Source organism: Pelophylax lessonae, assembly GCF_965119305.1.
Source record: "Pelophylax lessonae genome assembly, chromosome: 13".
NCBI classification, from domain to species: Eukaryota; Metazoa; Chordata; class Amphibia; order Anura; family Ranidae; genus Pelophylax; species Pelophylax lessonae.
The window spans coordinates 4,049,518-4,074,426 of record NC_138780.1 but is presented as its reverse complement, the minus strand read 5'-3'; the positions used below and the strand labels follow the sequence as shown (position 1 = coordinate 4,074,426).

Below are 24,909 nucleotides of genomic sequence, written 5' to 3'. Positions count from 1 at the left end.
GATTTCTCTAGGAATGAGGGGTGCAGAGAGGACAGTATGGGGTTTCTCTAGGAATGAGGGGTGCAGAGAGAAAATCTCCCAAGCGGATAAGAATATAAAACCCATTTGAAGCACACAGAAGCCCATGGAGAGTCCCCATAGCCGTCATGTTATTTGCAGAATGTTATTCCCTGACCCACCACTAGGTGGAGGAAGGAGACCAGCAGTTTAGACATTAATGGCTGTGTGTTGAGTTATTTTGAGGGGACAGTAAATTTACACTGTTATACAAGCTGTACACTCACTACTTTACATTGTAGTAAAGTCTCATTTCTTCAGTGTTGTCACATGCAAAGATAGAATAAAATATTTACAAAAATGTGAGGGGTGTACTTACTTTTGTCAGATACTGTGTGTATACATATACATATATAAAAAAAAAAAAAAAAGAGAAGACGCCTTTATAAGCAATAATACATAAATATTTTATTTGGGATAAGTCGGTTTCTATGTGGAAACTTCTTTATATAAAATAAAATGTCCACTTTTCGTCGTCTGCAATCGTTCCTCCATTGTAATATTTGGTAAATGGTTTTTGGTACCGGTATAAATCGCAGCCCCCCCCAAACCTCCTAAAAACCAACAAAGTAAAATTCATTTTTGCCTTTTTTTAGGCAGCTTAAAAAAAAAAAGTCTCTCGGCGGCGTGAAAAGTCGTGGGGGGTGTCTGCAACTGAGGTAGCCCAAACTGTCTTAATGGCATAAAGAAAAGTTATTTTGGGGAAGGGGTCAGGATTTTGGGTTCCTTCAGCAGTCAAGGTTCTTGAAAATACGACATATGGCCAAAACGTATGGATTTCCCTCCCCAGTGATGAAGTTCAGGCGCTCCCAGCAACAATACTGGTAATACCACAACGTACACAGACATTGTAGACAATTGTGCTCTTCCAACTTCATGGTGAAGGGTCTTTAGTGTTCCACCATGACTGTGTCCCTCAGTACAAAGCCAGCTCCATAAAGACATGGTTGGACCAGTTTGGTGTAGAGGAACTTTAGTGTCCTGCACAGAGCCCTGACCTCAACCCTACTGAACACCTTTGGGATGAATTGGAAGGCCGAATGTGAGCCAGGTCTTATTAGCACCCAACGTGAGGTCCAATGCGTTAGCCAGGTCTTTTTTATTGGCGCCCAACGTGAGGTCCAATGTGTTAGCCAGGTCTTTTTTATTGGCACCCAACGTGAGGTCCAATGTGTTAGCCAGGTCTTTTTTTTTGGCGCCCAACGTGAGGTCCAACATGTGAGCCAGATCTTTTTATTGGCTCCCAACATGAGGCCTGATGATATAGGCGTCCCAACATCAGTACCTGACTTCACAAATTCCCACAGACACCCTCCAAAGTCTTGTGGGAAGCCTTCCTAGAAGAGTGGAGGCCCTTTAGACACAAAGAGAGGCTAACCCCATATCCATGGCCATGGTTTGGTCCAACAAGCTCATACAGATGTGATGATCACGTGTCCCCGACTTGAAGCGGACCTCCAAAATCCTGTTGAGAAGGGACCACCATGGCTCACTCTGTAGGATGATGGATGTCTGATACCACTATGCCAATCCCAATCACATAGGATAAGTTTTTGACTCCAGAGAACCCAGAAGAATTTGTGGTAGAGATGAAAGCCTCATACAATAAACTGTTCATGCTTCACCGGCCTCTACTAGTTGACCGAATTGGGGTCGGCCATCGGTAGTGTATGGAGAACTTCATCGAGGAGCTGCAGGGCCCGATGCAGGTGAACCTCTATCCAACATGGCGTCTGCTTGATGCTCTGACGCGGGTAATCCGGCCCCCATCCCTTGACAAAGCTGAGGCGCAGGATACAGAGACGGCGGAGATCATCCACGCCGATACCAGCTGCTGCTGACAGACCTAGAAAGAGAAAAATGTCAGAACAGTGAGGGCTTAGGCCACATGTGGTACCCAGATGGTCACCGCCAAACCCAACCAACTTAGTCCAAGACTTGGAAAACACAGGAGGAACAATTGTCTCTATGGAAAGATTTAATAAAATAAAATGCGGTCAAACTTTGCCCTTAGGTTGGACCGCCATCTACTATCCATGGCTTCCCATGGATACCATGCAATACGAAGATACGCCATCTACTATCTATGGATACCATGTGGTACCATAATATGCCATCTACTATCCATGGCTATCATGATACGCCATTTACTATCCATGGATACTATGATACACCATCTACCATCCATGGCTACCCATGGATACCACGCAATACCATGATACGCCATCTACTATTCATGGATACCATGATACGCCATCTACTATCCATGGATACCTTGATAAACCATCTACTATCCTAGGATACCATGATACACCATCTACTATCCATGGCTACCTTGATACACCATCTACTATCCATGGCTACCTTGATAAACCATCTACTATCCTAGGATACCATGATACACCATCTACTATCCATGGCTACCTTGATAAACCATCTACTATCCTAGGATACCATGATACACCATCTACTATCCATGGCTACCTTGATACACCATCTACTATCCATGGCTACCTTGATAAACCATCTACTATCCTAGGATACCATGATACACCATCTACTATCCATGGATACCATGATACGCCATCTACTATCCATGGGTACCATGATACGCCATCTACTATCCATGGATACCATGATACGCCATCTACTATCCATGGATACCATGATACGCCATCTACTATCCATGGATACCATGATACGCCATCTACTATCCATGGATACCATGATACGCCATCTACTATCCATGGATACCATGATACGCCATCTACTATCCATGGATACCATGATACGCCATCTACTATCCATGGATACCATGATACGCCATCTACTATCCATGGATACCATGATACGCCATCTACTATCCATGGATACCATGATACGCCATCTACTATCCATGGATACCATGATACGCCATCTACTATCCATGGATACCATGATACGCCATCTACTATCCATGGATACCATGATACGCCATCTACTATCCATGGATACCATGATACGCCATCTACTATCCATGGATACCATGATACGCCATCTACTATCCATGGATACCTTGATAAACCATCTACTATCCTAGGATACCATGATACACCATCTATTATCGTAGGATACCATGATACGCCATCTACTATCCATGGCTACCCATGGATACCATGATACGCCATCTACTATCGTAGGATACCATGATACGCCATCTAGTATCCATGGCTACCCATGGATACCATGATACGCCATCTACTATCGTAGGATACCATGATACGCCATCTAGTATCCATGGATACCATGATACGCCATCTACTATCCATGGCTACCCATGGATACCATGATACACCATCTACTATCCTAGGATACCATGATACAACACCCACTATCCATGGATACCATGATAGGCCATCTACTATTCATGGCGGGACTCCGTACTTACTGACAGCCGGTGCGATTCCACCCACAGACCCAGGACCAGGAATCGTCCCAGCCACTGCCGCGGCCTGAGCTGCTGCGGCCGCCTGCGCCGTGGCGGCTTGCTGCTGCATCTGGCGGTGACACTGTCGCAAATCGAACACCTGAGGAAGGCAATGGAAAGGTTTCCTGGGTTACAGACACACGGATTTCTGAAGTGGATTTCAGATGACAGGAAGAGAAGAAGGAATGGTTACCTTGATGTAGGCTCCAGGGTAGATTTTGTGCACGGCGTCCCCCGGGGCCCGGCCCGCCTCCCTGTCCAGGTAGTAACTCTGTACGAAGACCGCGTGGTCGCTGAGACAGCGCATCCAGACGTCGCCCTCTCCGCGGCACTCCAGCTGAACGCCCTTCCCGATGTGAAGCCTAGAACACAAAGAGAGAAGGTTACACAGCCCAATTCTGAAATATCACGAAACAAAAATTTAAGTCTGTGACACCTTTGATGAAGTTTTCCGATGATGAAAAAAATAAATATAATCAGAGAGGTAGCATTTTTGGGAGGACAATATGGGGTCCCTCCAGGACTGAGGGAGCAGCGATGGCAATTTAAGGTCCCTTCAGGACTGAGGGAGCAGAAAGAGCAGTATAGGGTCCCTCCAAGGCTGTTGAGTAGAAAGACAAAAGTATAGGGTTCCTCCAGGACTGATGGAGCAGGAAGGGCAATATAAGGTCCCTTAAGGACTAAGAACAGGAAGAGCAATAGGAGGGTTCTCCAAGACTGTTGGGTAGAAAGACAAAAGTATGGGATTCCTCCAGGATCCAGGAATGCAGCATGGGAAGTCTAGGTTTCCTCAAGCACTGAAGGGAGCAGATAGGACAATATTGGGTTCCCCCAAGACAAAAGACTGCAGAGAGGGAAGTATGGGGTCCTTTCAGGATTGAGGGGAGCAGGGAGAACAGTATAGGGTTTCCTCAGGCCTGATTTAGTGTGGAGAAGTATGAGGTCTCTCCAGGGATAAGGGAAGCAGGGAGGACAGTACGGCCTTCTTTAAGAACTAAGGGGTGATAGGAGGAAAGTATGGGGTCCCTTCAAGACTAGGAGGTTGAGAGGACAGTACTGAGTTCCATGAGTAAGTGGGAGTGATTCGTGTGAAACGTGTCAACTATGTTCCTGTATTTATGTCTGGCATGGTGACAATAAAGAACTTCTAAGAGTTTGACTTTACTGCGGTGTGCCACCATCTTCCTTTCTTCAGTACTGAGTCTCGCCAGTACTCAGAAAAGCTGGAAAGACGGTATGGGACTCCCCCAAAACTAAGGAATGCAAAGAGGGGAGTATAGGTTGTCTACAGGACCTAAGGAAGCAGGGAAGACAGTATGAAAATCCTCAAGACAGCAAGGAGTCAACCCAAGACTAGGTGGTTCAGAGAGGACAGTACGGAGTCCCTCCAAAATTTTGAGAAGCTGGAAAGACAGTATAGGGTTCCCCCACTGCTAGGGGGTGCAGAGAGGGGAAGTATAGGGTGCCTACAGGACTTAAGGAAGCAGGGGGGACTGTATTGAATTCCTCAAGAACTAAAGACTATAAGGGTTAGCAGAGGACAGTATTGAGTCCCTGCAGAACTCAGAGAAGCTGGAAAGACAGTATAGGGCTCCCCCAAAACTAAGGAATGCAAAGAGGAAGTATCAGGTGCCTACAGGACTTATGGAAGCAGGGAGGACAGTATGAAAATCCTCAAGAGCTAAGGGGTGCTGAGAAGATAGTATGGAGTTCCTCCAAGACAAGGAGGTTCAGAGAGGACAGTACGGAGTCCCTCCAGGACTTCGAGAAGCTGGAAAGACCGTATAGGGTTCCCCCACAGCTAAGAGAAGTATAGGTTGCCTACAGGACTAAGGGAAGCATGGAGGACAGTATAAAGTTCCCCAAGAACTAAGGGTGTAAAGAAGACAGTATGGGGTTCCTTCAAGCCTGGGAGGTGCAGAGAGGACAGTATTCAGTCCCTCCAGGACTCAGAGAAGCTGGAAAGACAGTATAGGGTTCCCCCAAAACTAAGGGATGCAGAGAGGAAAGTATAGGGTGCCTACAGCGTTGAGGGAAGCATGGAGATCTGCAAGGACTAAGGAGTGCTGAGAGGACAGTTTGGGGTTCCTTAAAACCTGGGAGATTCAGAGAGAACAGTATGGAGTTCTCCAGGACTCAGAAGCTGGAAAGACAGTATAGGGTTCCCCCTAATCTAAGGGATGCAGAGAGGGAAGTATAGGTGGCGTACAGGGCTGAGGGTGGCATGGAGGACAGTATTAAGTTCCTCAAGAACTAAGAAGTTTTCCCGTAGGGAATCATTCCAAATCTAAAACAACGTCCCGTTGAGCTGTCGATAAACCGTTACATGTACCGCTCTTTCACTCACCTGGCCCGCTCGCTGGTGTCAGTACGATGCACATTGGACAGCTGACCCAGACAGAACCGGTCCCCTCCGGACGGGTCTACATATCCGTCCACCGTAACAATGGGGCAGTTAGCTGGCACCTTAAAGATTTCCCCGACCTGAACGTCCATCTCAAAGTAGGCGACCGAACACCAGAACTCCGGACCTTTCAGAAGAAAAACAGGTTACAGAAGTTGGGACCGCATAAATCGGGAACTCTACGATGCCTCCAACCCAACAAACACGTACCTGGGTGATTGGAAACGGGGTGCTGGTACTGGGGGGAGCTCTGGTGGATGGGCCCTGCGAGGAAAATACAGTTAGATACAAACTTTAAACGTATGGTAGAAGAGTTCTTGTAGTACTGTTCTGGGAACCCAAGAGTCAGACTGGATACCCCCCCCCCATTCTCTCATCCCCCAATGTTCTGGCCACTGCCCATCCCCATTACACCATATTCCTTCCCCCAGGCATGCGCTGTCCAGTAACATTTAGATTCAAACTAGATATGTGCGACGCGTTTCGTTACGACTCAAAATTCAGAGATTTAGATGTATCCAAATTTCCGAATGACCATAGTAACGAATTTTAACGAATCCGAGATATAAATTTATAACGAAACAAAATTATCCAATTATGAATTTGAATTTGAGATGGAAACATATTGCAATAAAAAGAGTAAGGAAAAAAAAAGTGACAGAAGGTGAGGATTCCTACAATAGGAAAAAAAGATATTATAGAAAAAAATAAACTAGAAAATAAAAGAATATAATAAAACAGAATAGAAAAGGAATAGAACAGAATAGAATAAAACAATAGAAAATAAAGAAAAAAAGAATAGAAAATAAATGAATAAAATAGAAAAATTAAGGAACAGAATAGAAAATAAAATAATAAAACAGAAAATTAAGGAATAGAACAAAAAAGAATATTATATAACAGAATAGAAAAGGAATAGAACAGAAAATAATATAAAAAACAGAATAGAATAAAATAGAAAATAAAAGGAACAGATTAGAATAAAAAAAAAGAATACCATCAAATAGAAAATAAAGTAAAAGAATAAAAAAAAATAGGATAGAAAATAAAGTAATAGGCTAAAACAGAATAGAATAGAAAATAAAGGTGTGGAATAAAACAGAATAGATAAAAATAGAAAATAAAGGAATAAAACAGAAAACAGAATAGAAAATAAAGAAACATAAAATAAAAAGAAAAATAATAAAATAGAAAATTAAGAAACAGAATAGATAAGAATAGAAAATAAAAGAATAAAACGGAAAATTAAGGAATAGAACAGAAAAGAATAGAACAGAATAGAAAAGGAATAGAACAGAAAATAATATAAAAAACAGAATAGAATAGAATAAAATAGAAAATAAAAGGAACAGATTAGAATAAAAAAAGAATACCATCAAATAGAAAATAAAGTAAAAGAATAAAAAAAAAAAAAATAGAATAGAAAATAAAGTAATAGACTAAAATAGAATAGAATAGAAAATAAAGGTGTGGAATAAAACAGAATAGATAAAAATAGAAAATAAAGGAATAAAACAGAAAACAGAATAGAAAATAAAGAAATAGAACAGAAAATAAAAGAAAATAATAAAATAGAAAATTAAGAAAGAATAGAAAAGAATAGAATATAAAAGAATAAAACAGAAAATTAAGGAATAGAACAGAAAAGAATAGAACAGAATAGAACAGAAAAGAATAGAACAGAATAGAAAATAAAGGAATAAAACAGAAAATATAATAATAAAACAGAATAGAATAAAATAGAAAATAAAAGGAACAGATTAGAATAAAAAAAGAATACCATAAAATAGAAAATAAAGTAAAAGAATAAAAAAAAATAGAATATAAAATAAAGTAATAGACTAAAACAGAATAGAATAAAATAGGAATAGAAAATAAAGTAATATACGAAAACAGAATAGAATAAAATAGAATAGATAAAAAAGTAATAGACTAAAACAGAATAGAAAATAAAGGTGTAGAATAAAACAGAATAGAATAAAATAGAAAATAAAGGAATAGAATAAAATAGAAAAGTAATAAAATAAAAAAAAAGAATAGAAGAGAATAGAAAATAAAGGAATAAAATAGAAAAGTAATAAAATAAAAAAAGAATAAAACAGAAAAAAAGGAATACAATAGAAAATAAAGGAATAGAATAAAACAGAATAGGAAAGAATAAAAAATAAAAGAATAGAATAGAAAAGGAATAGAATAAAATAAAATAGAAAATAAAAGAATTAAAAAAAAAAAAAAAAAGCAAATAAAATAGAATAGAAAATAAAGGAATAAAATAAAATAGAATAAAAAAGCATGAATATAAAAATTTTAAATTAATGAAATTTCGATAAATGAATGAATAAATTAAATTTCGAATCGATTTGAAAATAACGAATATATGAAATGAATCTGGATGTACGAAACTACTTCCGAAAAAAATGGTTGTAACTGAACAAATATGGCGACACGAAATTAACAATTTAGCAAGCAAATCTGAAAAATATTTCCGTCACGCACATCTCCAATTTAAACCCAAAGGTTTGATTTATGCCGGTTCCAGGACTGGAAATCTCACCCAATAGTCTGGGGCCCCAGGAGATCGGATTTCACACAATGTATTCAATAATGGTTGCTCATCTCGACCTTAAACCAGACTCCTGCCCTAGTTTATTAGAGGACACGAAAGTTGGTGAACAGTGTAGAACTTACAGTACTGGTTGGAATGGTGAAGCGGGGGCTGTTGGTTTCCTCTCCCATTGGGTTGCACTGGATTGGGTGAATACGCCGCTGTACTGCTTCCTGTCCAGGCTGCGTAATGGAAACCAGCAATTCATGAAAGCAAACCGAAAACAAGGAAGGCCTCAACTTCTCACAGTTCCACTGAATGTACTTACTGTGGTAGGGCTGCTTGGGTGGTGATGGGTAACCGTTACTCTGAGAGGTCTGAGTCGGGGTGGGCGGAGGAGAGGTGGACACCATTTGCTGAGGAGGCGCTATGGACATCAGGCCTTCACCATGGAGGGGAGGCAAGGAGCAACCAGGAGGTACTGCATGAGAAGAAGGCGTTATGGAGATGGCGGAAACACAGCCATGGCACAGAACTCAACAGGAGATGTGGCCATTGATCTACGAATACCATCATGGGGATCCCAGTGTTTGACCCGACTACTAAACTCTAGGTCAGGGGATAGCAAAACTATTCTCAGATTTTAGTGTTGCATGGTATGAGACTTTCACAAAGTACCAGGAAACCTGAACCTAGCTACTTCCCATCATTACTCAACACCACCGCCATGTTCCTGGGGAGGAAACCCCAAAAATGAACTGTTGGCAAGATTTGAGAGGTCTACACAGTAAATGAGGATCAACCAGTGGCGTATAAAGGGATATCACTACCTTCTTGTGTCCACTTGGATACCCACAGTGCATAGGACCTTCATCAAACCCTAGACGAGGATCCACCACTGGTGTATAAAGTGATATCACTATCTCACTCTGTATATGTAGATATTTGGTGCATAGAACCTTCATTTAACCCTGAATAAGGTCCTACCAGTGATGTATAACATATCACTACCTTTATGTGTTATACTGGATATCCGGTGCCCAGAACCTTCAAATGACCCTAGATTAGTTCCCACCAGTGGTGTATAACGTGATATCACTACCTTTATGTGTTGTCCTGGGTATCCGGTGCCCAGAACCTTCAATTGACCCTAGATTAGTTCCCACCAGTGGTGTATAACGTGATATCACTACCTTTATGTGTTGTCCTGGGTATCCGGTGCCCAGAACCTTCAATTGACCCTAGATTAGGTCCCACTAGTGATGTATAACATGATATCACTATCTTTATATGTTATCCTGGGTATCTGGTGCCCAGAACCTTCAAATTACCCCAGATTAGGTCCCATCAGTGATGTATAACGTGATATCACTACCTTTATATGTTATCCTAGGTATCCGGTGCCCAGAACCTTCAATTGACCCTAGATTAGGTCCCACTAGTGGTGTATAACGTGATATCACTACCTGTATGTGTTATCCTGGGTATCCGGTGCCCAGAACCTTCAATTGACCCTAGATTAGGTCCCACTAGTGGTGTATAACATGATATCACTACCTTTATGCGGTGTCCTGGGTATCTGGTGCCCAGAACCTTCAAATGACCCTAGATTAGGTCCCACTAGTGTGATATCACTACCTGTATGTGTTGTCCTGGGTATGTGGTGGCCACAACCTTCACCAAATCCTACATAAAGCCCCACCAGTGATATATAAACTTATATCAGTACATCTACATGTCCTGGGTATCCGGTGCCCACAACCTTCACTTAACCCCCAGATAAGGAGCCACTAGAGATAAATAAAGTCATATCAGCACCTCTACTTGTTGTCCTGGCTATTTGTTGCCAAGAACCTTTACCCTAGATAAGGTCCCAGCAGTAAAGTATAAAGTGATATCACTACCTGTATGTGTTGTCCTGGGTATCTGGTGCCCACAACCTTCACTTAACCCCAGATAAGGTCCCAGTACTAATGAATAATATCATATCACCTCTATGTGTTGTCCTGGGCATTTGGTGCCAAGAACCTTCATTTGACATTTGACACTAGATTATGTCCCACCAGTGAAGTATAATGTCATATATCATCACCTCTATGCGTTGTCCTGAGTAAAAGTTGCCCAGGACCTTCACTTATTCCTAGATAAGGTCCCACCAGTAATGTATAAAGTGATATCAGTACCCCTACATGTCCTTGGTATCTGGTGCAACCGTCATGTAACCCCAGATAAGGTCCCACTAGTGATGAACAAAGTCATACCAGCACTTCTATGTGTTGTCCAGGGTAACTGGTTCCCAAGACCTTCACTGAACCCTGGATATGGTCCCACTAGAGATGTATAAAGTGATGTCAGTACGTCTCATGTATTGTCCTGGGTATCTGCTGCAAAGAACCTTCACTTATTCCTGGATAAGGTCCCACCAAAGCTTAGTACCTAGACCCTTTACCCAACCCTAGGAGGTCTCACTAGTGACACATAAATATGATTGTATGACCTCCCTGTGTCCTCCAGGATGTGTGTCACAAAGAATACTGACACCAATGTGACACCAAGTAGGTAATGGAAAATGCTGGAGAGGGTCTTACCAGTTGGTGATATGGCCATGTTGGAGTACATGCCAACGTTTGGCTGAGGGCTTTTCGGTAGCGTTAGAGGCGGTAAAGATGGTCTGTAGCTGTCTGAAGAGGTCATTTGAGGTAAAGGAGGGCGTGTGACAGGTGGTTGGAGGTCTTGAGATGCTGAGAGGCAAGAAGGAGCTTCCATATCACAGTCATGAGAATACTCCTCTTTCACAGACCGACACGGTGTGGCTAGAAGACCAGAAACCAAAACTCAGGCAAGAGCAAAAGACGAGAGGGGGGGGGGGGGGAGAAAAAAAAGACGAGGGGGCGAGAGAAAAAAGACAGAGGGGGAGAAAAAAAGATGAGGGGGGGGGGGGAGAAGAAAAAAAGACGAGGGGGGGGGGGAAGAGAAGAAAAAAGACGAGGGGGGGGGGAGAAGAAAAAAAGACGAGGGGGGGGGGGGAAGAGAAGAAAAAAAGACGAGGGGGGGGGGGAAGAGAAGAAAAAAAGACGAGGGGGGTGGGAGAGAAGAAAAAAGACGAGGGGGGTGGGAGAGAAGAAAAAAGACGAGGGGGGTGGGAGAGAAGAAAAAAGACGAGGGGGGTGGGAGAGAAGAAAAAAGAAGGGGGGGGGAGAGAAGAAAAAAGACGAGGGGGGGGGGGGGAGAGAAGAAAAAAGACGAGGGGGGGGGAGAGAAGAAAAAAAGACGGGGGGGGGGGGGGGGAGAAAAGACGAGGGGGGGAGAAAAGACGAGGGGGGGGGAGAAAAGACGAGGGGGGGGAGAAAAGACGAGGGGGGGGGGAGAAAAGACGAGGGGGGGGGGAGAAAAGACGAGGGGGGGGGAGAAAAGACGAGGGGGGGGGAGAAAAGACGAGGGGGGGGAGAAAAGACGAGGGGGGGGGAGAAAAGACGAGGGGGGGAAAGGAAAAGGATGCAGAGAGGGGGGGAAAAGGACGCAGAGAGGGGGAGAAAAGGACGCAGAGAGGGGGAGAAAAGGACGCAGAGAGGGGGAGAAAAGGACGCAGAGGGGGAGAAAAGGACGCAGAAGGGGAGAAAGGGACGCAGAAGGGGAGAAAGGGACGCAGAAGGGGAGAAAGGGACGCAGAAGGGGAGAAAGGGACGCAGAGGGGGAAAAGGACGTAGAGGGGGGGGGAAAAGGACGTAGAGGGGGGGAAAAAAGGACATAGAGGGGGGGAAAAAAGGACGTAGAGGGGGGGAAAAAGGACGTAGAGGGGGGGAAAAAGGACGTAGAGGGGGGGGAAAAAGGACGTAGAGGGGGGGAAAAAGGACGTCGAGGGGGGGAAAAAGGACGTCGAGGGGGGGAAAAAGGACGTCGAGGGGGGGAAAAAGGACGTCGAGGGGGGGAAAAAGGACGTAGAGGGGGGGAAAAAGGACGTCGAGGGGGGGAAAAAGGACGTCGAGGGGGGGAAAAGGACGTCGAGGGGGGGAAAAGGACGTCAAGGGGGGGAAAAGGACGTCGAGGGAGAAAGAGGTGAAAAGTCCTCTTTTACAGACTGACAAGGTGTGGCTAGAAGACCAGAAACCAAAACTCAGGCAAGAGCTGAAGACGAAGGGGGGAAAAGACGAAGGGGGGCGAAGATAAGGGAACGTAGAAGACCAAACTCACCTACGCTCGGGATGCTCAAACCTGCGATAAAAGAAACCCAGTTTTAGTGAATCCTTCACAGTTCTCTACAATTCCCGTACTGTACGGCCCGACACTCACCAATGCCAGGGGACACCACCCGCTCGTAGTGGTACGGGTTCACGCACACGCTGTCATACTTCAGGTCGAAGGCGTACTGACAAAACTTGACGTGTTTCAGTTCATTTTTGTGCAGGTCTGGCCAACGCCACAAGCGGGCATAAATGACGTGAGGGAAACCCTTTCTACCAGCAACCTATGGGAGGAAAGAGAGGGCAATTAGGTGGCTGATTTAGACCCTTTCTAGATGTGAAGCATTTTTTTCCCCAAAAATTGGTGCTAAGTGGGCGTATCCCCCTGTGATCACATGACCAGTCCTAGTGGTGTAGCTAAGGGTTCCTGCACACTTATCTCAATCTTTTTAGGTATTTTGCTGCAAATGGAACCCAGGAAGATCTTTGGGGATGTCATGCTTCACATTGGTCATTGGCTGGACAGTGGCCGCCATGACATAAGGAGGGGCTTGGTGGACGTGTGAAGGGTCTTTCATGAAATTTTCCATAAAATGTAACAATTTTCTCCACCATAAAAGAATAAAATGTACATAAAAGATACATTTGTGGAGGATTGTATCAGAGGAAAGCCTCTGGGCATCACGAAGCGCGTATTGCACGCAATCGTCCGATTATCCCATCGTGAATTTATAGACCTGGCTAAAGATCGTTCAACCGATGAACACGGACCTAAAAATTTCGGCTCTGGTGACGTCGGTCTGTGAAGGAACCTTTTCTAATAACATTTCACCGAGATGGACAAACCACCAGAGGAAAATAGGAGGTCTCTTCTGTGAGCAGACGTGAGATAGGAAGAGACCGGTCCCCTTTAACGGAGACATGGCCCATAATAGACATCGCCTTCGTCTGCTACAAACCTGTGTGGTCACATTCCTGACCCGTACCCTCTGGGCTGGAGGGAGTTAATGTTAACCCTTTCCATCCAGGGCAGAAGGGACACAATATGGAGGAATGTGCAGCAGAAATGGAGGGAAGAGGTTCTGCAGCAGCAGCTCAGCAGAATGACAGGTGGGGGAGAAGCTGGCCTGCTGGTTTCTCCTGCAATGTTTATATGAAGCTTGAAGTGAAGTCTCCCTCCCCCTCCCATCGCTCTCCCCAGAGGTCTTCAGAGCAGACAAAACATCCCCCCCACCATCCTGCTAGACAGTGAGTCATCATACTGCAAGCCCAGCTACTAATTGTAGAGGAGGGGAGAGAGAGAGCGCAGGAGAGAGAGCGCAGGAGAGAGAGAGAGAGAGAGAGAAAGAGCGCAGGAAAGAGAGAGTGCAGAAGAGTGCAAGAGAGCGAGAGAGAGCGCACAGGAGAGAGAGAGCGCACAGGAGAGAGAGAGAGCGCACAGGAGAGAGAGAGAGCGCACAGGAGAGAGAGAGAGCGCACAGGAGAGAGAGAGAGCGCACAGGAGAGAGAGCGCACAGGAGAGAGAGAGCGCACAGGGGAGAGAGAGCGCACAGGGGAGAGAGAGCGCACAGGGGAGAGAGAGCGCACAGGGGAGAGAGAGCGAGAGAGAGCGCAGGAAAGAGAGAGAGTGCAGAAGAGCGCAGGAGAGAGAGAGCGCGCAGGAGAGAGAGAGAGTGCAGAAGAGAGAGAGTGCAGAAGAGAGAGAGCGCGCAGGAGAGAGAGAGAGAGAGAGAGAGCGCGCACAGGAGAGGGAGAGCAGCAGAGAGAGAGCGCGCGCGCAGGAGAGAGAGAGTGCAGAAGAGTGCAAGAGAGGGAGAGAGAGAGCGCAGGAGAGGGAGAGCGAGAGAGAGCGCGCAGGAGAGAGAGAGCGCACAGGAGAGAGAGAGCGCACAGGAGAGAGAGAGCGCACAGGAGCGCAGGAGAGAGAGAGAGAGAGAGAGAGAGAGAGCGCGCACAGGAGAGGGAGAGCAGCAGAGAGAGAGCGCGCGCGCAGGAGAGAGAGAGTGCAGAAGAGTGCAAGAGAGGGAGAGAGAGAGCGCACAGGAGAGAGAGAGAGCGCACAGGAGAGAGAGAGCGCACAGGAGAGAGAGAGCGCACAGGAGAGAGAGAGTGCGTGCAGGAGAGGGAGAGAGACAGAGAGAGAGCGCGCAGGAGAGAGAGAGAGAGCGCGCACAGGAGAGAGAGAGAGAGAGAGAGAGAGCAGGAGAGAGAGAGAGAGAGAGAGAGAGAGAGAGTGCGCAGGAGAGAGAGTGCAGGAGAGGGAGAGAGACAGAGAAGGAGAGAGCGCACAGGAGAGAGAGAGAGAGAGAGAGAGAGCGCAGGAGAGAGAGCAGAAGACAGAGAAAGTGCAAGAGAGACAGAGCATGCAGGAGAGGGAGAGAGACAGACGGAGAGCGCAGGAGAGGGAGAGGAGACAAAGAGAGCGCGCGCAGGAGAGGGAGACAGAGAGAGCAGGCAGGAGAGGAAGAGACACAGAAAGAGAAGAGAGAGACAGAGACAGAAAGAGACAGAGACAGAAAGAGACAGAGACAGAAAGAGACAGAGACAGAGACAGAAAGAGACAGAGACAGAAAGAGACAGAGACAGAAAGAGACAGAGACAGAAAGAGACAGAGACAGAAAGAGACAGAGACAGAAAGAGACAGAGACAGAAAGAGACAGAGACAGAAAGAGACAGAGACAGAAAGAGACAGAGACAGACAGAGACAGAGACAGAAACAGACAGAAACAGACAGAAACAGACAGAAACAGACACAGACAGAAACAGACAGAAACAGACACAGACAGAAACAGACACAGACAGAAACAGACACAGACAGAAACAGACACAGACAGAAACAGACACAGACAGAAACAGACACAGACAGAAACAGACAGACACAGAAACAGACAGACACAGAAACAGACAGACACAGAAACAGACAGACACAGAAACAGACAGACACAGAAACAGACAGACACAGAAACAGACAGACACAGAAACAGACAGACACAGAAACAGACAGACACAGAAACAGACATAGCGCGCGCAGGAGAGAAAGACAGAGAGTGATAGAGCGAGCGATAGAGAGAGAGTGCAGGAGAGGGAGAGCGATATAGAGAGAGAGCGTGCGCAGGAGAGAGAGAGAGAGCGATAGAGAGAGAGTGCAGGAGAAGGAGAGCGAGAGCGGGAGCAGAGAGCGAGAGCGGGAGCAGAGAGCGAGAGCGGGAGCAGAGAGCGAGAGCGGGAGCAGAGAGGGAGAGCGGGAGCAGAGAGGGAGAGCGGGAGCAGAGAGGGAGAGCGGGAGCAGAGAGGGAGAGCGGGAGCAGAGAGGGAGAGCGGGAGCAGAGAGGGAGAGCGGGAGCAGAGAGGGAGAGCGGGAGCAGAGAGGGAGAGCGGGAGCAGAGAGGGAGAGCGGGAGCAGAGAGGGAGAGCGGGAGCAGAGAGGGAGAGCGGGAGCAGAGAGGGAGAGCGGGAGCAGAGAGGGAGAGCGGGAGCAGAGAGGGAGAGCGGGAGCAGAGAGGGAGAGCGGGAGAGGGAGAGGGAGAGCGGGAGAGGGAGAGGGAGAGCGGGAGAGGGAGAGCGGGAGAGGGAGAGCGGGAGAGGGAGAGCGGGAGAGGGAGAGCGGGAGAGGGAGAGCGGGAGAGGGAGAGGGAGAGCGGGAGAGGGACCACACTAGGGTTATACTGCAGAAGACAAAGACCACAGAGACAAGAGTGGAAGACACCCCACAAGACAGTGTGCCAGAAAGAGCAAGATGGACTGACAGAGGAGGGAGCACAGAGGGGAAAGGCAGGCCGGGGTTCAGAGAAGTACAGTGGGGAAGGCAGGTCGGGGCACAGAGGGGAAGGCAGGTCGGGGCACAGAGGGGAAGGCAGGTCGGGGCACAGAGGGGAAGGCAGGTCGGGGCACAGAGGGGAAGGCAGGTCGGGGCACAGAGGGGAAGGCAGGTCGGGGCACAGAGGGGAAGGCAGGTCGGGGCACAGAGAGGGAGGCAGGTCGGGGCACAGAGGGGAAGGCAGGTCGGGGCACAGAGGGGAAGGCAGGTCGGGGCACAGAGGGGAAGGCAGGTCGGGGCACAGAGGGGAAGGCAGGTCGGGGCACAGAGGGGAAGGCAGGTCGGGGCACAGAGGGGAAGGCAGGTCGGGGCACAGAGGGGAAGGCAGGTCGGGGCACAGAGGGGAAGGCAGGTCGGGGCACAGAGGGGAAGGCAGGTCGGGGCACAGAGGGGAAGGCAGGTCGGGGCACAGAGGGGAAGGCAGGTCGGGGCACAGAGGGGAAGGCAGGTCGGGGCACAGAGGGGAAGGCAGGTCAGGGTACAGAGAGGGAGGCAGGTCGGGGCACAGAGGGGAAGGCAGGTCGGGGCACAGAGGGGAAGGCAGGTCGGGGCACAGAGGGGAAGGCAGGTCGGGGCACAGAGGGGAAGGCAGGTCGGGGCACAGAGGGGAAGGCAGGTCAGGGTACAGAGAGGGAGGCAGGTCGGGGCACAGAGGGGAAGGCAGGTCGGGGCACAGAGGGGAAGGCAGGTCGGGGCACAGAGGGGAAGGCAGGTCGGGGCACAGAGGGGAAGGCAGGTCGGGGCACAGAGGGGAAGGCAGGTCAGGGTACAGAGAGGGAGGCAGGTCAGGGTACAGAGAGGGAGGCAGGTCAGGGTACAGAGAGGGAGGCAGGTCAGGGTACAGAGAGGGAGGCAGGTTTGAACAGATCTGAGGAGCGGGAGCTCAGGATTCCAAGTTGTATGAAGAAGTTCATATGGAAACTTACAAGAGTAAGAATTTCAGGGAGAGGTCAGGGTACAGAGAGATATAATGGAGGGGGGAGGTCAGGGTTCAGGGGGGGTATAATGGAGGGGGGGGGAGGTCAGGGTTCAGGGGGGGTATAATGGAGGGGGGGGGGAGGTCAGGGTTCAGAGGAATGTAAGGGAGGGGGGAGGTCAGGGTTCAGAGGGGTATAATGGAGGGGGGGTGGTAAGGGTTCAGAGGGGTATAATGGAGAGGGGAGCTCAGGGATCAGAGGTGTATAATGGGAAGGGGGGGTCAGGGTTCAGAGGTGTATAATGGGAAGGGGGGGGGTCAGGGTTCAGAGGTGTATAATGGAGGGGGGGGAGGTCAGGGTTCAGAGGGGTATAATGGATGGGGGGAGGTCAGGGTTCAGAGGTGTATAATGGAGGGGGGAGGTCAGGGTTCAGAGGGGTAGAATGGAGGGGGGGAGGTCAGTGTTCAGAGGTGTATAATGGAGGGGGGAGGTCAGGGGTGTATAATGGAGGGGGGAGGTCAATGATCAGAGGTGTATAATGGAGAGGGGAAGGTCAGGGATCAGAGGTGTATAATGGAGGGGGGGGGGGGGGAGGTCAGGAGTATATTGGGGAGACAGTTGGGGTACAGACAGAGGGGTGTCGGGCCATTAAGGGGGAAGGTCCCTTGCTGATCACACCTCCCAGTATAGACACAGATGAACGCTTCCTGCACCCACCTGCAGCCGCCCGTCCAGCGTGCGTTGGATGGTGACGCATTTGCTGGGGTGAACGCCGTTGGTGGTGATGGCAGTGATGAGCGAGTCCAGCTCGTCCTTCTTCTCCTTCAGCTTCTTCACCAGACTCTCGATGGCTCTCTTGGCGAAGCCCTCATTCTCCCCCCCCTGCCGATGGCACATCAGACTGTGAACAATGCTCAGGCAGGCATCGTTGCTGTTGGGGGGGGTCAGTGACATGGCGGGGATCGCCTGCAACAACAGAAACAAAAAAACGCACGGCGGTTAGGAGACAGAAAAAGAGCGGAGACATTCACACGCACACAGCCACACGCTGCGCCAGGACTGCGCCCACACAGCCGCCATCGCCAGGCAGCCCGGGAAAAGACACAGCCAGACGCAAGAGTCACCAATCTGCCTTGAAGGGGGGGGGGGGGGCAAAAAAAGGAAAAAGGGGGATGTCTATAGAAAACTGCAGCTGGATCCAAGAGCTAACAATCATCCCCACACACACGCCATGGTTGGGAAGCTACAAACCCCGCGGCCGGCTTGGAGGAAATGATGAGACGGAGGGAGGAGGAGAGAGAAAAATGTATTTATAGAGACAAATAGAGACGAGAGAGCGGGGAAGAGAGCGGACAGAACGAGACAGCGGGATGGGGGGGCAAGAAGAGACCCCCCCCACCATGACTCACTCCGAGCAGACAGAGACACACCAACCTCCCCAGACACAACACAAGACAGGCAGGAAACAGCATGGAAAGCAAAACATCAACATTCCAAGAGGAGAGGAGGGGGCCCAGCCCCAGGAGCTGACAATCTACAGAAACCCCCCACCCCCACCCAGCAGATCAATGACACCCTGCCCCAGGAGCTGACAATCTACAGAAACCCCTCAACCCCACCCAGCAGATCAATGACACCCTGTCCCCAGGAGCTTACAGTCTAGAGGTAGAATGAGACCCTGACCCCAGGAGCTTACAGTCTAGGGGTATAATGAGACCCTGACCCCAGGAGCTTACAGTCTAGGGGTATAATGAGACCCTGACCCCAGGAGCTTACAGTCTAGAGGTAAAATGAGACCCTGTCCCCAGGAGCTTACAGTCTAGGGGTATAATGAGACCCTGTCCCCAAGAGCTTACAGTCTAGGGGTATGAGACCCTGTCCCCAAGAGCTTACAGTCTAGGGGTATAATGAGACCCTGTCCCCAGGAGCTTACAGTCTAGGGGTATGAGACCCTGTCCCCAAGAGCTTACAGTCTAGGGGTATAATGAGACCCTGTCCCCAAGAGCTTACAGTCTAGGGGTATAATGAGACCCTGACCCCAGGAGCTTACAGTCTAGGGGTATAATGAGACCCTGTCCCCAGGAGCTTACAGTCTAGGGGTATAATGAGACCCTGTCCCCAAGAGCTTACAGTCTATGGGTATAATGAGACCCTGACCCCAGGAGCTTACAGTCTAGGGGTATGAGACCCTGTCCCCAAGAGCTTACAGTCTAGGGGTATAATGAGACCCTGTCCCCAAGAGCTTACAGTCTAGGGGTATAATGAGACCCTGTCCCCAAGAGCTTACAGTCTAGGGGTATAATGAGACCCTGTCCCCAAGAGCTTACAGTCTAGGGGTATAATGAGACCCTGTCCCCAGGAGCTTACAGTCTAGGGGTGTAATGACACCCTGTCCCCAAGAGCTTACAGTCTAGGGGTATAATGACACCCTGTCCCCAAGAGCTTACAGTCTATGGGTGTAATGAGACCCTGTCCCCAGGAGCTTACAGTCTAGAGGTATAATGAGACCCTGTCCCCAGGAGCTTACACTCTAGGGGTATAATGAGACCCTGTCCCCAAGAGCTTACAGTCTAGGGGTATAATGACACCCTGTCCCCAAGAGCTTACAGTCTATGGGTGTAATGAGACCCTGTCCCCAGGAGCTTACAGTCTAGGGGTATAATGAGACTCTGTCCCCAGGAGCTTACAGTCTAGAGGTATAATGAGACCCTGACCCCAGGAGCTTACAGTCTAGGGGTATAATGAGACCCTGACCCCAGGAGCTTACAGTCTAGGGGTATGAGACCCTGTCCCCAGGAGCTTACAATCTAGGGGTATAATGACACCCTGTCCCCAAGAGCTTACAGTCTAGGGGTATAATGAGATCCTGTCCCCAGGAGCTTACAGTCTAGAGGTATAATGAGACCCTGTCCCCAGGAGCTTACAGTCTAGGGGTGTAATGACACCCTGTCCCCAAGAGCTTACAGTCTACGGGGTATAATGAGACCCTGTCCCCAGGAGCTTACAGTCTAGAGGTATAATGAGACTCTGTCCCCAGGAGCTTACAGTCTAGAGGTATAATGAGACCCTGTCCCCAGGAGCTTACACTCTAGGGGTATAATGAGACCCTGTCCCCAGGAGCTTACAGTCTAGAGGTATAATGAGACCCTGTCCCCAGGAGCTTACACTCTAGGGGTATAATGAGACCCTGTCCCCAGGAGCTTACAGTCTAGAGGTAAAATGAGACCCTGTCCCCAGGAGCTTACAGTCTAAGGGTATAATGAGACCCTGTCCCCAGGAGCTTACACTCTAGGGGTATAATGAGACCCTGTCCCCAAGAGCTTACAGTCTAGGGGTATAATGAGATTCTGTCCCCAGGAGCTTACAGTCTAGAGGTATAATGAGATCCTGTCCCCAAGAGCTTACAGTCTAGGGGTATAATGAGATTCTGTCCCCAGGAGCTTACAGTCTAGAGGTATAATGAGACCCTGACCCCAGGAGCTTACAGTCTAGGGGTATAATGAGACCCTGACCCCAGGAGCTTACAGTCTAGGGGTATAATGAGACCCTGTTCCCAGGAGCTTACAATATAGAGGTATAATGAGACCCTGACCCCAGGAGCTTACAGTCTAGGGGTAAAATGAGACCCTGACCCCAGGAGCTTACAGTCTAGGGGTATAATGAGACCCTGTTCCCAAGAGCTTACAGTCTAGGGGTACGAGACCCTGTCCCCAAGAGCTTACAGTCTACGGGGTATAATGAGATCCTGTCCCCAGGAGCTTACAGTCTAGGGGTATAATGAGACCCTGTCCCCAAGAGCTTACAGTCTAGGGGTATAATGAGACCCTGTTCCCAGGAGCTTACAATCTAGAGGCATAATGAGACCCTGTCCCCAGGAGCTTACAGTCTAGGGGTGTAATGACACCCTGTCCCCAAGAGCTTACAGTCTACGGGGTATAATGAGATCCTGTCCCCAGGAGCTTACAGTCTAGGGGTATAATGACACCCTGTCCCCAAGAGCTTACAGTCTAGAGGTATAATGAGACCCTGTTCCCAGGAGCTTACAATCTAGAGGTATAATGAGACCCTGTCCCCAGGAGCTTACAGTCTAGGGGTATAATGAGACCCTGTCCCCAAGAGCTTACAGTCTAGGGGTATAATGAGACTCTGTCCCCAGGAGCTTACAGTCTATGGGTATAATGAGACCCTGACCCCAGGAGCTTACAGTCTAGAGGTATAATGAGACCCTGACCCCAGGAGCTTACAGTCTAGAGGTATAATGACACCCTGTCCCCAGGAGCCTACAGTCTGGAGGTATAATGAGACCCTGTCCCCAGGAGCTTACAGTCTAGGGGTATAATGAGACCCTGACCCTGACCCCAGGAGCTTACAGTCTACGGGGTATAATGGGACCCTGACCCCAGGAGCTTACAGTCTAGGGGTATAATGAGACCCTGTCCCCAGGAGCTTACAGTCTAGGGGTATAATGAGACCCTGTCCCCTGGAGCTTACAGTCTACGGGGTATAATGAGACCCTGTTCCCAGGAGCTTACAGTCTAGAGGTATAATGAGACCCTGACCCTAGGAGCTTACAGTCTAGAGGTATAATGAGACCCTGACCCCAGGAGCTTACAGTCTAGAGGTATAATGAGACCCTGACCCCAGGAGCTTACAGTCTAGAGGTATAATGAGATCCTGTCCCCAGGAGCTTACAGTCTAGAGGTATAATGAGACTCTGTCCCCAAGAGCTTACAGTCTAGGGGTATAATAAGACCCTGTCCCAGGAGCTTACAGTCTAGGGGTATAATGAGACCCTGTCCCCAGGAGCTTACAGTCTACGGGGTATAATGAGACCCTGTACCCAGGAGCTTACAGTCTAGAGGTATAATGAGACCCTGACCCCAGGAGCTTACAGTCTAGGGGTAGAATAAGACCCTGTTCCCAGGAGCTTACAGTCTAGGGGTATAATGAGACCCTGACCCCAGGAGCTTACAGTCTAGGGGTATAATGAGACCCCGCCCCCAGGAGCTTACAGTCTAGAGGTATAATGAGACCCCGCCCCCAGGAGCTTACAGTCTAGAGGTATAATGAGACCCTGTCCCCAGGAGCTTACAGTCTAGGGGTATAATGAGACCCTGTCCCCAGGAGCTTACAGTCTAGGGGTATAATGAGACCCTGACCCTAGGAGCTTACAGTCTAGGGGTATAATGAGACCCCGCCCCCAGGAGCTTACAGCGTTATAACGGTACCCGCTTTACATCCTGCGATTTTCCATAAACACGCAGAAGATTCTCGAGGAATCGCAGCGCAGGATTGTATATCTGTGGAATCAATCTGATACAATGCATGGAACGCTGAGATCCCTCACAAGAGACGATAAACTGGTCCTGGACGCATTTGACGAACGCGGAATTTACACGCTGCGCCATCATTGGAGGACTAAGAGGAACAATCGCAATAAACCGCTCGCCACTTCCATCCACCAGCAGGATCTGACATCAATGCCAATCAATGGATCGGATTTCAAATTCAATTTAATTGAAGGTGATCAGATTTATCAATCGGCTGATTCTATCGAATCGATCGAAAAATGTAATCAGTGGTTGGATTGATCGATCAGATCGCACAGTGTATGGGTGGGGGGGGGGGGGGGGAGAAGGATCACATGCGATGATCTATATACATTGTGTGCTTACCCCCTCCGAGAACCCCTCCCCGAATATCTCATCGTCGGCGGGGGGATGGTAGCGGGGCCCCCCCAGGTCCAGCCTGACATATTGCATGGTGGTGGATCAGGCAGTGGTGGGGGACATGGCCAGGACACACACAGCCCCTTCCTGGGGTGGGGAGTGGACGGCCTGCCTCTAACAGGCTTTAATGTCTACAGGTGACCACAATCATCCCTCCAGGTATTAACCCCTCCAGGACACAACAATAGGACTGTTTAAAAACAGATAAAGGTGTGATGGTGGGGGGAAGTTTTTTCCTGTGCACACTCCACTTCCTGTCCCATGGCAGGATCTGATGAATGGGGTAAAGAGAATGTGTCAGAGCTTCACTGGAGGCTCCTGAAATGGTGGTGGGACCACACAAGGAGCAGCCAGCACTGATCATGATAGATGTGTGGGGGAGGGGGGGAATGTATACAGGGTCAGGATAGGACTTCTATTCTGCTGAAGTGCCCCAGGCACCCAACTCCTCTGCCCACCCCCCGGCCCTGGCAATGGGGATCGCTGTACATACAACCCAAGATACTCACAACTCAGCTGGCCGTGCAGAACTTCTACGGGGTCATCACTTGGAGGAGATTCCACTGAGCACTCACTTGGCCTCTCTATGTCCTCCCTGACCAATTCTTACATCTTCCTTTATTACCGCCCCCCACCTTTCATCTACTGCTGCACCCCCTCTTACTACCCAGACTGACACGACTCGTTCCGGCACCTCCTGACCTTCTCTCTGGACTCTGCGCCCCTCAATCTCTAACAGACTATGTCCCGTGCCCCTCTATCTCCAGCAGACTATGTTCTGTGTCCTGCGCCCCTCTATATCCAGCAGACTATGTTCTGTGTCCTGCGACCCTCTATCTCCAGCAGACTATGTTCTGTGTCCTGCGCCCCTCTATCTCCAGCAGACTATGTTCTGTATCCTGCGCCCCTCTATCTCCAGCAGACTATGTTCTGTGTCCTGCGACCCTCTATCTCCAGCAGACTATGTTCTGTGTCCTGCGCCCCTCTATCTCCAGCAGACTATGTTCTGTGTCCTGCGCCCCTCTATCTCCAGCAGACTATGTTCTGTGTCCTGGGCCCCTCTATATCCAGCAGATTATGTTCTGCGCCCCTCTATCTCCAGCAGACTATGTTCTGTGTCCTGCGCCCCTCTATCTCCAGCAGACTATGTTCTGTGTCCTGCGCCCCTCTATCTCCAGCAGACTATGTTCTGTGTCCTGCACCCCTCTATCTCCAGCAGACTATGTTCTGTGTCCTGCACCCCTCTATCTCCAGCAGACTATGTTCTGTGTCCTGCGCCCCTCTATCTCCAGCAGACTATGTTCTGTGTCCTGCGCCCCTCTATCTCCAGCAGACTATGTTCTGTGTCCTGCGCCCCTCTATCTCCAGCAGACTATGTTCTGTGTCCTGCGCCCCTCTATCTCCAGCAGACTTCCTCTAGTATATCTCTCTCCTCTCTCTCTCCCCCCTTTTCTTCTTCTCACTCTTGGATGTCTCTCTCTTCTCCTTTTTCTAAGGATGTTTCTCCTTCCTTTCCCCCGATCACCTTCTCTGATGTCTCTTCCCTGTTTCCTCTTTCTTCTCCCTCTAGGATGTCTCTCTCTTCTCTGATGTTTCTCTTTCCTTTCCCCTGATCACCTTCTCTGATGTCTCTTCCCTCTTCTCCGTTTCCTCTCTCTCTCTTCTCCCTTTAGGATTTCTCTCTCATTTCTTCTTTCACTCTCTCAGGATATCTCTCCCCTTTTCTCCCATTTCCCAGGATGTCTCTTCCCCCTCCTTCTCCTCTTTTTCTCTCTTCTTTCCTCTTGGGATGT

The 24,909-nt window shown here is 48.8% G+C and overlaps 1 protein-coding gene across 4 annotated transcripts; it reads right to left on the bottom strand.

Moving 5' to 3' along the window:
- Nucleotides 1-1,370: 1,370 nt before the first annotated feature.
- On the bottom strand, nt 1,371-23,828 carry LOC309569364 (mothers against decapentaplegic homolog 4-like). 4 transcript variants are annotated; one of them, XM_082275167.1, is made up of 12 exons: nt 23,626-23,828; nt 18,105-18,353; nt 12,763-12,937; nt 12,664-12,684; nt 11,061-11,285; nt 8,801-8,953; nt 8,616-8,714; nt 6,138-6,191; nt 5,871-6,054; nt 3,717-3,885; nt 3,485-3,623; nt 1,371-1,903 (listed from the first exon to the last, which is right to left on the bottom strand). In XM_082275167.1, exons 2-12 carry the CDS (start codon nt 18,339-18,341, stop codon nt 1,692-1,694), a joined length of 1,668 nt encoding a protein of 555 aa, XP_082131293.1. In that variant the 5' UTR covers nt 18,342-18,353; nt 23,626-23,828; the 3' UTR covers nt 1,371-1,691. The 4 variants fall into 4 exon arrangements, with proteins under 4 accessions (XP_082131293.1, XP_082131291.1, XP_082131294.1 ...); XM_082275165.1 differs by lacking the exon at nt 23,626-23,828 and adding an exon at nt 18,797-18,887; XM_082275168.1 differs by lacking the exon at nt 23,626-23,828 and adding an exon at nt 18,639-18,770.
- Nucleotides 23,829-24,909: the final 1,081 nt, after the last annotated feature.

Bases quoted from the DNA above. Each gene is read 5' to 3' on its own strand.
- LOC309569364 (XM_082275166.1), bottom strand. From the start codon at position 18,859: ATGCTGTTTCCTGCCTGTCTTGTGTTGTGTCTGGGGAGGTTGGTGTGT. The intron at 11,307-12,762 runs GTGAGTGTCGGG...CTCTTGCCTGAG, and splicing joins GGTGGTGTCCCCTGGCATTG to TTTTGGTTTCTGGTCTTCTA. The intron at 8,954-11,060 runs GTAAGACCCTCT...CTTCTCATGCAG, and splicing joins CATGGCCATATCACCAACTG to TACCTCCTGGTTGCTCCTTG.